The following is a 10140-nucleotide window of genomic DNA, read 5'->3' as shown; positions in this document are numbered from 1 at the left end:
AAAGAAATCTGACTCCATATGTAAGATGAATTGGAAAAAGGAAACTAATATGAGAGAACCCACATAAACTATGAAGTAACATTGGCATGACACAAATGAAGCCTTGATGATGGTAGTGAATATGTGAAGGAGAAAGAATAGATACCATTGGAGGTTAAACAAGCACAACAAAATCAAGTGCTACTCCTTCAATGGTTCACCCTATGAGAAAATAGCTCTTGCCCCATGGATATTTTTGTTCAGTCCCACCTAGAATATTTAAATGATTTGTTTTCAGTTACATTTTAAAAAATTTTAGTTATTTGAAAGGCAGAGTTAGAGAGAGGCAAAGTCAGAGAGACAGAGAAAGAGAATTTCTATCCACTGGTTCACTCCCCAAAATGGCCATAATGGCCAGAGCTGGGCTGATCAGAAGCCAGGAGCCAGGAGCTTCTTCCAGGTCTCCTTCCTTTGGAGCAGCGGCCCAAGAACTTTGGCCATCTTCCACTGCTTTCTCAGGCCATAGCAGAGAGCTGGATCAGAAGTGGAGCAGCTGGGTCTCAAACTGGCACCCATATGGGATGCCGGCACTGAAGGCTGTGGCTTTACTCACTATGCCTCAGTGCCTTCCCCTTCAGTTACATTTTAAGAACACATTTTTGATTGACTTATTTATTTGAAATGCAGAGACACAGAGGAGAAAGAGAGAGAGGGAGGGAGGGAGATATTCCATCTGCTGATTCATTTCCCCACATGACCACACTGGGTGGGATTGGGCCAGGCCAAAGCCAGGAGCCAGGAGCTTCTTCCAGGTCTCCCATGTGGGTGCAGGGGCCCAAGCACTTGGGCCATCCTCTGCTGCTTTCCCAGGGGCATTGGTAGGAAGCTGGATTGGAAGTGGAGTAGCTGGGAAAGGAACTTGTACTCATATGGGATGCCAGCACTGCAGGTGGTGGCTTAACCAGCTAAAACACAGTACTGGCTCCCCACTGTATGTAGTTTCAATTAAGAGTTTGTTGGGGGCCAGCAATGTGGTGTAGCATGTAAAGCTACCACCTGCAGTGCCAGCATCCCTTATTGGCACTGGTTCCAGTGCCAGATATTCAAATTCCAAAATACATCTCTCTACTATGGAGACCTGGAAGAAACTCCAGGCTCCTGGTTTTGGATTGAGCCCAGCTCCATCCTTTGAATGCACCAGCAGATGAAAGCTCTCTCTCTCTCTCTCTCTCTCTCTCTCTCTCTCTCTCTCATTCTCTCATTCTCTCTCTGCCCCTGCCTCTCAATAACTCTGCTTTTCAAATAAAAAATCATTTTTTTTAAAGTTTGTGCATCATTCAACCAATCAATTATTTAATTAGATCATCAATGAGCAGTGGGTCCTGAATATCTTCCAAGACTGCAACTTTATTAATTACTTTGAAAATGAAGTAGAGTATGTCAGAATGGTACAGTTATTGATCATTTACTTGAGAAAGAAGACTTATATACCCTTGAGGATAGTTCATGGAAATGAATCGATCTGAGCCTTGACAAATGAGTAAAATTCAAGTGAACAGAGTATTTTGTTTAAAAAATACTTTTTAAAAAATACACTTGAAAGGCAGAGAAAGAAGGAGGGAAATTGGATCAATAATAGGAGATAGTTTATCTTGGGCCCCATAAAAAAAGCCTGTATCAAATATTGCTGATAGGAGTAGCAAGGCAGAAAACAAACCAAGCTATTAGAGAGAAATTGTAGTCTTAGGCACAAGAGTTTACCATGATTTTAGAGCCAAGGAGTCCAAGTTTTCTGAGCATAAATGTAATATGAGAAAAATGATGTTAAAATAAATTTTCAAGAACAGGTCAGAAGCAGGACACAGGTACTGAGGCCTTCTGAGATCCAGGTGAAGAATGACAACACCAGCGAGGAAGCAAGTGGCTGCAGTAAGAGAAGGACAGGGTGCCTGGGACATCCTGAAGGTAGATCTGGTAAAGTCTGTCAAGTTGTGGATGATGACCTTACCCTTGATGATCATATGGAAATCTGTTTCTAAGAAAATAAGGTTTGAGTCTCCATCTTTTCTCTCCATTTCCTCCCCAGTAGACAACCATGTCTTCTACTCTTTTTCAGATCACTGGCCCAGATAAGCCCATCACAGATATTTGCCAAAATACGGTTCCATGGAGCATGTCAAAGAAAGCTTAGAACCAAGGGGGAAAAGACAAAAGAGGGAGGCCCATGTTCCCCTTATTTGGCTCTTTCTTCATTGGAGCAATTGAATAAACTAACATTGGTGCTTGTCTCCACACCCTTCACTTCTATTTAGTTGGTTCTCAATACTCATGAAGGGCTTTAAATCAAAGTCCTATTGTTCTTATTAATGACCTTGATCTTTAAAAAATTATACCAAGAGGCTTGACACAGGGTGGTTCTAAGGATGTGCTGTAACTTAGGTTTAGAAAATTGTATCTTCCCTGCTACCCTCATCCGAGAATCAGAGAATCACTCTGGGGGATGCCAGTTCTCCAAGGACAGGCACAGCAACAGATGCTTCTGCTTCCCTAGACAGATGTTTCCCCTTGGGCTTGACATACTTCCAACTATTAAGATCAAATCAACTCATACCTGGACTCCAAGCATTCAATGGCATTATTTATCAAAAAATGTATTAAAATATCCAAAGACCACTTCAAACTTCTGCTGCCTTCAAGACAGTTTTTGGCACTTGTAACAGACACTGTAGCTTTCTACACATGAGCACCCACTCTATTTCACAAACTATCTAGCAATTCAAACAGACCATTTCAGGTTCAACCATGCATAAGAATAGTATGGATGATCTGGAGTCACAAGAACTTCAATACTCTTGCACAGAGCAAACCTGCTAATGTTAGGACTCAAAACTGAAAAATAAAGCCACTATGTGGTAACATGGACGGGCTTAGGGAAAGATGTACAGCCAGTTAGCCAAGGCCACAATCTCAGACATTGATTTTTCATGTGTTTGGATAAATTGTGTTATCTTCCATTTCATATTCTTGCTTTTCCAGTGAGACCCTCCACATTCAGGCCACATATTCTTTCCATGTGTCTGTAGAGCAGTGGAAGTTATTCTGATACAAGATTCTCCTAGACAGTCAGCAGCTTCCTGATTCACTACCCAACTTGGAATCAGTAGTTCTGAGAGATGTTTCCCAAACAACCAGGCTGAATTCAATGTCATTCTCTTTGGTAGGTGACAGCCTTCTACCTCAGGATGCAGAAAGACATGTCTCTCACTCTGGGGCTCCCTTTTTCAAATCATATAGCATGGTGCTCTGTGGTGATTTGTGGTTTTTTACACAAGTTCTGGTAGAATTCTGATGCCAAGAAATGGGGATAGGAGTTATTCTCCATCAAGCTGTAAATCCTTTTCTGTGCAGATGTAAAACAGCCAGTTGTAGCATTTTGTATATTTTGGACAATAAGGATTTTGGTTTGGAAGTCTATGTTTACCTGAAATAAAACAAAAAAGCAGATTACCCAGTATTCATTCCTAGAGAATCACTCAGTACCCATTGCTCTGCTATTTGAAAATGAAACACAAAAAGAAGCTGTACCATGTGATGAGCTTCACCTGCCAGGTCTTCAGATACAGTTGAAAACCAGAATGCCAGGGGAGATATCCTTTCACCATTCCTCACCCCTGGTTTAATCTAATATCTAATTCTTTTGTTGCCTCTTGGTGCCAAGGATGTCCACATTATGCTGAAATGAGTATTTTTATCTTACCTCTTTTGGGGCATCTTTTTCTATGAATTCTATATATATTTCCTTTGCTTTTGAGGACAGCTTCTGGGATGATTTGATTTTTTTGAAGTCTTCACAAGCCAGCCAGAAGTCTATATTTTCTTCACAGAATTGAGATTTTAAAAAGGCCCTAAAAACAGCCACACCATCTATAAAGATAGAAGAGATGGGAGGAGAAAGAACACAGAATATGAAGAACTGAATAACCAAATAATTATCACTTAGCTATTTTCTAGATTTCATTCAAACACATAATCCTCAGAATTTAGCTCTTTTAAAAAATATTTTTTTTATTTGAGAGGCAGAGTTACAGACAGTGAGAGGGAGAAACAGAGAGAAAGGTCTTCCTTCCATTGGTTCACTCCCCAAATGGCTGCAACAGCCAGAGCTGCACCGATCCAAAGCCAGGAGCTAGGTGCCTCCTCCTGGTCTCCCATGTGCGTGCAGGGGCCCAAGCACTTGAACCATCTCCACTGCTTTCCCAGGCCACAGCAGAGAGCTGGATAGGAAGAGAAGCAGCTGGGACTAGAACCGGAGCCCATATGGGATGCCGGGTTTGCAGGTGGATGATTAGCCTATTGTGCCATGGTGCCAGCCCTCAGAATTTAGATCTTTAAAGACAAAGATGCTGGATGGGAACAAGATGCTGGGATTCCAAGATGCTGGAATAGGGAACAATTTACTACACTCGGCTAGAGAACTATGCTTATAGTGAGGACTGTGCAGATCATTTGTATGGTTCACATGGTGGCACAGATAAGTACTGAACACAGGGAAAACACCTAGGCATTGCTCTGCTTGGAGGAGAGGGGGTGGGGGTATGAGCATAACAATAGAGGTACAAAGAGCTATCAAGGGCTGTATGCCAACTAACCTGGAAAACTAGAAAAAAAGAATAGATCCCTATGGGTCAGCACCATGGCTCACTTGGTGAATCCTCTGCCTACAGTGCCGGCACCCCATATGGGCACCGGGTTCTAGTCCCAGCTGCTCCTCTTCCAGTCCAGCTCTCTGCTGTGGCCCGGGAGGGCAGTGGAGGATGGCCCAAGTGCTTGGGCCCCTGCAGCTGCACGGGAGACCAGGAAGAAGCATCTGGCTCCTGGCTTCAGATTGGCGCAGCAGCAGCCATAGCAGCCATTTGGGGAGTGAACCAATGGAAGGAAGACCTTTCTCTCAGTCTCTCTCTCATTATCTGTAACTCTACCTGTCAAATAAATTAAAAAAATAGATCCCTAGACACAAGCCACCTACCTAAATTGAGCCATGAAGACATAAAAAACTTAACAGACCAATAACCAAGATGGAAACTGAATCAGTAATAAAGAGCCTCCCAATAAAAAAAAAAGCCTAGGATCAGATGGCTTTATTGCTGAATTCTACCAGATATTTAAAGAACTAATTCCAATTCTTCTTGGGTTATTCAAAGCAATTGAAAGGGAGGTAACCCTCCCAAACTCCTGAAGCCTGTGTCACCTTAATTCCTATACAAGAAAAAGAAACAGGGAAATTGTTCTGTAGTTCTTTCTCTGATGAACACAGATGCAAAAATCCTCAACAAAGTACTGGCCATTTGAATCCAACAACACACCAAAAAGATCATTCATCCAGAACAAGTGATATTTATCCTTGGTATGCAGGGGTGGTTCAACATTCACAAATCAATGTGTGATACATTACAATAACAAACTGAAGAAAAACCATATGACTATCTCAATACATGCAGAGAAAGCATTTGATAGTATATAACATCCTTTCATGATGAAAACCTTAAGAAAATTGGGCATGGGAGGAACATTCCTCAACACAATCAAGGCAATTTATAACAAACCCATGGCCAGCATACTATTTTTTTTTGACAGGCAGAGTGGGCAGTGAGAGAGAGACAGACAGAGAGAAAGGTCTTCCTTTGCCGTTGGTTCATCCTCCAATGGCCGCTGCACTGTGGCCGGCGCACCGTGCTGATCCTAAGGCAGGAGCCAGGTACTTCTCCTGGTCTCCCATGGGGTGCAGGGCCCAAGCACTTGGGCCATCCTCCACTGCACTCCCTGGCCACAGCAGAGAGCTGGCCTGGAAGAGGGGCAACTGGGACAGAATCCGGTGCCCCGACAGGGACTAGAACCCGGCGTGCCAGCGCCTCAAGGTGGAGGATTAGCCTATTGAGCCATGGTGCCACCCGCCAGCATACTATTGAATGGGGAAAAGTTGGAAGCATTTCCACTGAGATCCAGAACCAGACAAGGATGCCCACTCACCATTGCTATTCAATACAGTACTGGAAGGTTTAGCCAGAGCCATTAAACAAGAAGAAATCAAAGGGATACAAATTGGAAAGGAGGAAGTCAAACTATCCCTATTTGTAGGTGACCCCACTGAGACACTACTGGAACTCATAGAGTTTGGAAAAATGACTAGATAAAGAAATTATGGTGTATATATATACACTATGGCATACTAGTCACCTGTAAAAAAATGAAATCTTGTCTTTTGCAACAAAATGGATACAACTGGAAACCATTACACTTAGTGAAATAAGCCAGTCCCCAAAAACACAGATACTATATGTTTTCCCTGATCTGAGTTAACTTATAGAGTACCTGAAATGTAATGTATTAGAGTGCAATGAACATTTTGAGATTCAATGATTGTTTAAAGCCCATCTCTTCCATTGAGGAACAGTGGGTTTTTTTTTCTTCATACCATTTGCTGAACTCTTACTTAGTGTAGGATTAACTGTATGATCATTAAGTAAACTGAAAGTAGCTCATTGTAAAGAGTGGGAAGGGGAGAGGGAGAGGAAGAAGAATTGGAGCATGGGTGGGAGGGAGGGTAGCATGGCAAGTATCACTATGTTCCAAAATCTATACAAATGAAATAAATGAAAGTTATATAACTTACATAAAATCTTTTTAAAGAAAGACAAAGATGCCAGTAGACAAAATACTTAAGTATAAAAACAAATACTTATGTTTGCTGTTGATGCAAAAAAAATGTCTTCAGGGGAACCACAAATTCTCTGGGAACAAGTGTCTTGTAAACAATATATGCAATGGAAAAGTGGACAACTTCAACTAAGAGCACTGCCACTGTGCTGTTTAAGGCTAATTTGTCTTCCCCACTCAGAGTCAATATGCTAAGAAATAAGGGGAGAAAAAGATATTCTAGGCTCCTGTGACTATTGAGTCCATTCCTCCTCTTGTGAGCCACTCATTTGCTGTGGAGACACACCTTTCTAGACTCTTGCAATATTTGCAGTAGATCAAATTCAAGGTTAACTCACATTTGCTGGCCAGCAGCTCCTCGAATCCTTCTGACCACAGCAGTGCTTCCTCTGGGGAAGGCCTGCAAGAGAAGTTTTCAGTTAAGAGGGCACATATCAGGTCCCCTTTCCAGCTCAGCAGTGAGCTGTTCAGGTTTGTGAGCACAGGATTCTCACTTACTTGCTGAAAGTTTGCTGTTTGCTTTTCTTGCTGGTTTTGGGCTTCCCAGGAGTGGAAGAATTTTGCAAGAAGGAACTCAATCGTGTCTTCCAATCTTTTAATCTTAAAAAAAAAAGTCACTAAGTGGCCATGCTTGAAAACACAACTACAGCTGAATGTATTTTTATCCAATAAAGCTATCTAGTAGCTACAGGCAAACCAAATGAGACAAAACCAAGTAGCAGCCTTATCAACCTAATATTTAAACCCAGCACTGAAATACTGAATAGTTTTCTCAGACTATAACTACTAGTGTTAAGAGTAAAGGTAGGAACTACCTTAAAATTCACAAAAATATTATCTCAATATGCTGCATACCCAAAAAGCACATACTGGGGCCCAGTACTATGAGTTAAGCCATCCACCCCATATTGGCAATGGTTCAAGTCCAGGCTGCTCCACATTCAATCCACTTCCCTGCTAATGCACCCAGGAAAGCAGTGGAGGATGCCCAAGTCCTTGGACCCCTACACCCAGTCAAAGACCCTGAAGAGCTTCTGGCTCCAGCCTTGCCCAGCCCCTGTGGTTGTGGCCATTTAGGGAAGTGAACCAGAGGATGGAAGACTTCTTTTTCTGCCTCTCTAACTGCGACCTTCAAATAAACCTTAAAAAAAATGAAAACCTTAAGCTAATTCTGGCCCACAAAGAGCGGCAGTTCACTCCTTCCCCTTCCACCCATGGTCCTGGATGCACCAGAGGCCATGCATAGGGAGTGACACTGGCCCTCCGACCTACAGTGCTCTTTTGAGGAAGATTTGTTCCACAGTCATGACTGCCTGAGAACAGCTTTATCATGAAAAGGTGAGAAAGGACTCAAAACGAGATCTTCAGCCAGCAAATGCTCTTCCCCTGATATGGTCAGGCAGATCGGATTAAATTAATCAGATTCATGAACTGGAAAACCACGCCTCCACCCCTTATGTATCCCACCTGTATTCACCCACCTGCCACTCAGACCATTAACCATGCCCCTTTGGGGACTGAATAAAAAGGGTGGAGCCTGCTGGGCCCACCCTTGTTCTCCCAAGCCTCCAGGCACAGCTTTTGGCTGCCCCTCATCTGTTTGCCTGCACCTTGTGGTTTTGTGGTCATTCCTGCCTGCACGGTTTTTCCTTTCCCCGTGACTCTGACCTGTGATGGCCTGCACGTGGCCCTTGTTCACCTCATGCCTCTTGGTGTGGGCGGCCTTCTGGATGCCTCTGGAGCCTGCTGACTTGCCTTGCCGCTGCTCTCTGGCCCACAGGCTCTCCCTTGCAGGCTCTGGCCTACTCCCTGGAAAAGCCTGGTATGCAACTGCCGGTTTAAATTTCTGATTCCTTTCTCTTAATAAAGCCTTCACCTCCCTGTGTATTTCTCTCACACTCTAAATGCTAAGCCATACCACGCTGTCTGATTTACAGAAACTCGATATTTAGAATTGTAAGGTCCCGGGTTTCGGCATCAATGTAAGTTCACCACAAAACACACCAAACACCGGAGTAAGGTAAAGGGTTTATTGGGGAAAACCCGGCAAGCTAGAGGGGAGGGGCAAGGAAGGAAAACGAGTAAGAGGGAGAGAGGAGAGGAGAGAGGGGAGTGAGAGAACGGAGCCGACAGAGCGCCACGCGTTCAGAAACAGGCCCTTTTAAAACTTCGCCAGGGGGCGGGCAGGGAAGGAGGAGCAGAGAATCCCATTAGGATGGGGGTGGGGCTGACACCAGTGGTTGGGCCATGTGGCCGCCTGGCTTGCAGCAATGGCAGTGGGTGCTAGAGCCTAGGATGGTGTCAGGGTGTAGGTCTCGCCAGAGATAAGACTGTGCCACTTTCCCAACAAGAATTCTTATCTAAATAGACAAGAACACTTTAGATATGAATCTTAATAATTTTAAAATAAAGGTAAATGATTTCCCACCACCCAGCAGAAGCACACGATGTCGACCAGGGTTCTCAGCTGCGCTGAGATGCACGCAGAAGGCCGCTCCATAAGGTCCCAGCGCGCCTCCACCCTCCTCCTACCAAGCCCTCCCGAGTGTCCACACTCACAAAGCCAGCACAGCCCTCGTAGATGTAATTTCCCTGAGTAAATTAGCATCGTGCGCTTGGTTTCTCTGCAGAGGCTCAGGCTACAGTGTTTCCCAAAGTGCCGCATATACAGCAAGCCGACCCGACAGAGAGGCGCCTACTCACAAGGACCGTTTCATCTTCTCCTGCTTTTCCACGCTCTTGGTGTCACTGCCTACGCTCTCGTCCATACCTCCACAGTCGGGCTGAATCTCCATAAAAACGACACTTAGCATTCGCTGATCTCAGTACAGAGTAGCGGCCTGCAGCTCGCCACAGCTTTTATAGCCTGCCGGCGTGGGGGCGGGGTCTCTCTGGGCCAGCCCCACCTCCTAAAGCGAGGATTGGCCAGAGGCCTACGGCAGGGGCAGAGCCTGAGCAGGAGCTGCTGACACGTGAGACTATGGCTTAGAACATGATCTGGCGGGACACCTCCAGCGGCAGGGCGCTGAGGGCGACGGGTTTTTCCAGGCCGAAGTCCTGTGGAGCAGTCTGGCTCAGGCCCTTCTGTGCCCAGCCTGCCGAATCCCTGCCTGCAAGCTGAGCCGGATTCCAGAAAGAACACACTGTGCCTCTGCTTCCCTCGCTGGTGGGCGGGCGAACCAGGAACTGCAACATCGGGCCGGGCAGTCTTCGGGAAGAGAGCAGGAGACAGTGACTTTGTCCGAAGGCGACACCTGAGCTGGGCCTGCTTTTTGGGTCAGCTCTGGAGCCCGGAGTCCTGGTGGGCAGGGAGGGAGAGTGAGGCACAGTGAGCTTGGCACTGGGACACACCAGGATCCTTGGAGTTCAGCAGTGCAAGCAGTCGGGCTTGCCTCCTCCGTCACTGCTGGTCAGCTTAGAATTTACCAAAACTTTTAACTGGCAAAA

The 10140-nt window shown here is 45.0% G+C and overlaps 1 protein-coding gene across 3 annotated transcripts; it reads right to left on the bottom strand.

Moving 5' to 3' along the window:
- Positions 1–1366: 1366 nt before the first annotated feature.
- On the bottom strand, positions 1367–9581 carry LOC127487125 (regulator of G protein signaling 2). 3 transcript variants are annotated; one of them, XM_051831679.3, is made up of 5 exons: positions 9397–9570; positions 7192–7293; positions 7032–7093; positions 3737–3903; positions 1367–3460 (listed from the first exon to the last, which is right to left on the bottom strand). In XM_051831679.3, the coding sequence occupies exons 1-5, from the start codon at positions 9504–9506 to the stop codon at positions 3266–3268; spliced, it is 636 nt and encodes a 211-aa protein (XP_051687639.2). In that variant the 5' UTR covers positions 9507–9570; the 3' UTR covers positions 1367–3265. The 3 variants fall into 3 exon arrangements, with proteins under 3 accessions (XP_051687639.2, XP_089157960.1, XP_089157961.1); XM_089301834.1 differs by lacking the exon at positions 9397–9570 and adding an exon at positions 7966–8108; XM_089301835.1 differs by lacking the exon at positions 7192–7293 and having other exon boundaries at positions 9397–9581.
- Between the last annotated feature and the right edge of the window lie 559 nt (positions 9582–10140).

This window comes from Oryctolagus cuniculus, chromosome 8, assembly GCF_051225735.1.
Source record: "Oryctolagus cuniculus isolate XC-2025 breed Fujian yellow rabbit chromosome 8, ASM5122573v1, whole genome shotgun sequence".
Lineage (NCBI taxonomy): Eukaryota > Metazoa > Chordata > Mammalia > Lagomorpha > Leporidae > Oryctolagus > Oryctolagus cuniculus.
Note: the sequence above shows the minus strand (reverse complement) of the source record. Positions and strands in the feature narration are given on the sequence as shown.

What these genes read in the sequence shown, in the direction of transcription:
- LOC127487125 (XM_051831679.3), bottom strand. Translation starts at nt 9,506, where the DNA reads ATGCTAAGTGTCGTTTTTATGGAGATTCAGCCCGACTGTGGAGGTATG. An exon ending in GAGAAGATGAAACGGTCCTT is followed by an intron (nt 7,294 to 9,396) that starts GTGAGTAGGCGC and finishes TTTTTTTTTAAG; the next exon opens with ATTAAAAGATTGGAAGACAC. An exon ending in AAAAAGATGCCCCAAAAGAG is followed by an intron (nt 3,461 to 3,736) that starts GTAAGATAAAAA and finishes GTTTTATTTCAG; the next exon opens with GTAAACATAGACTTCCAAAC.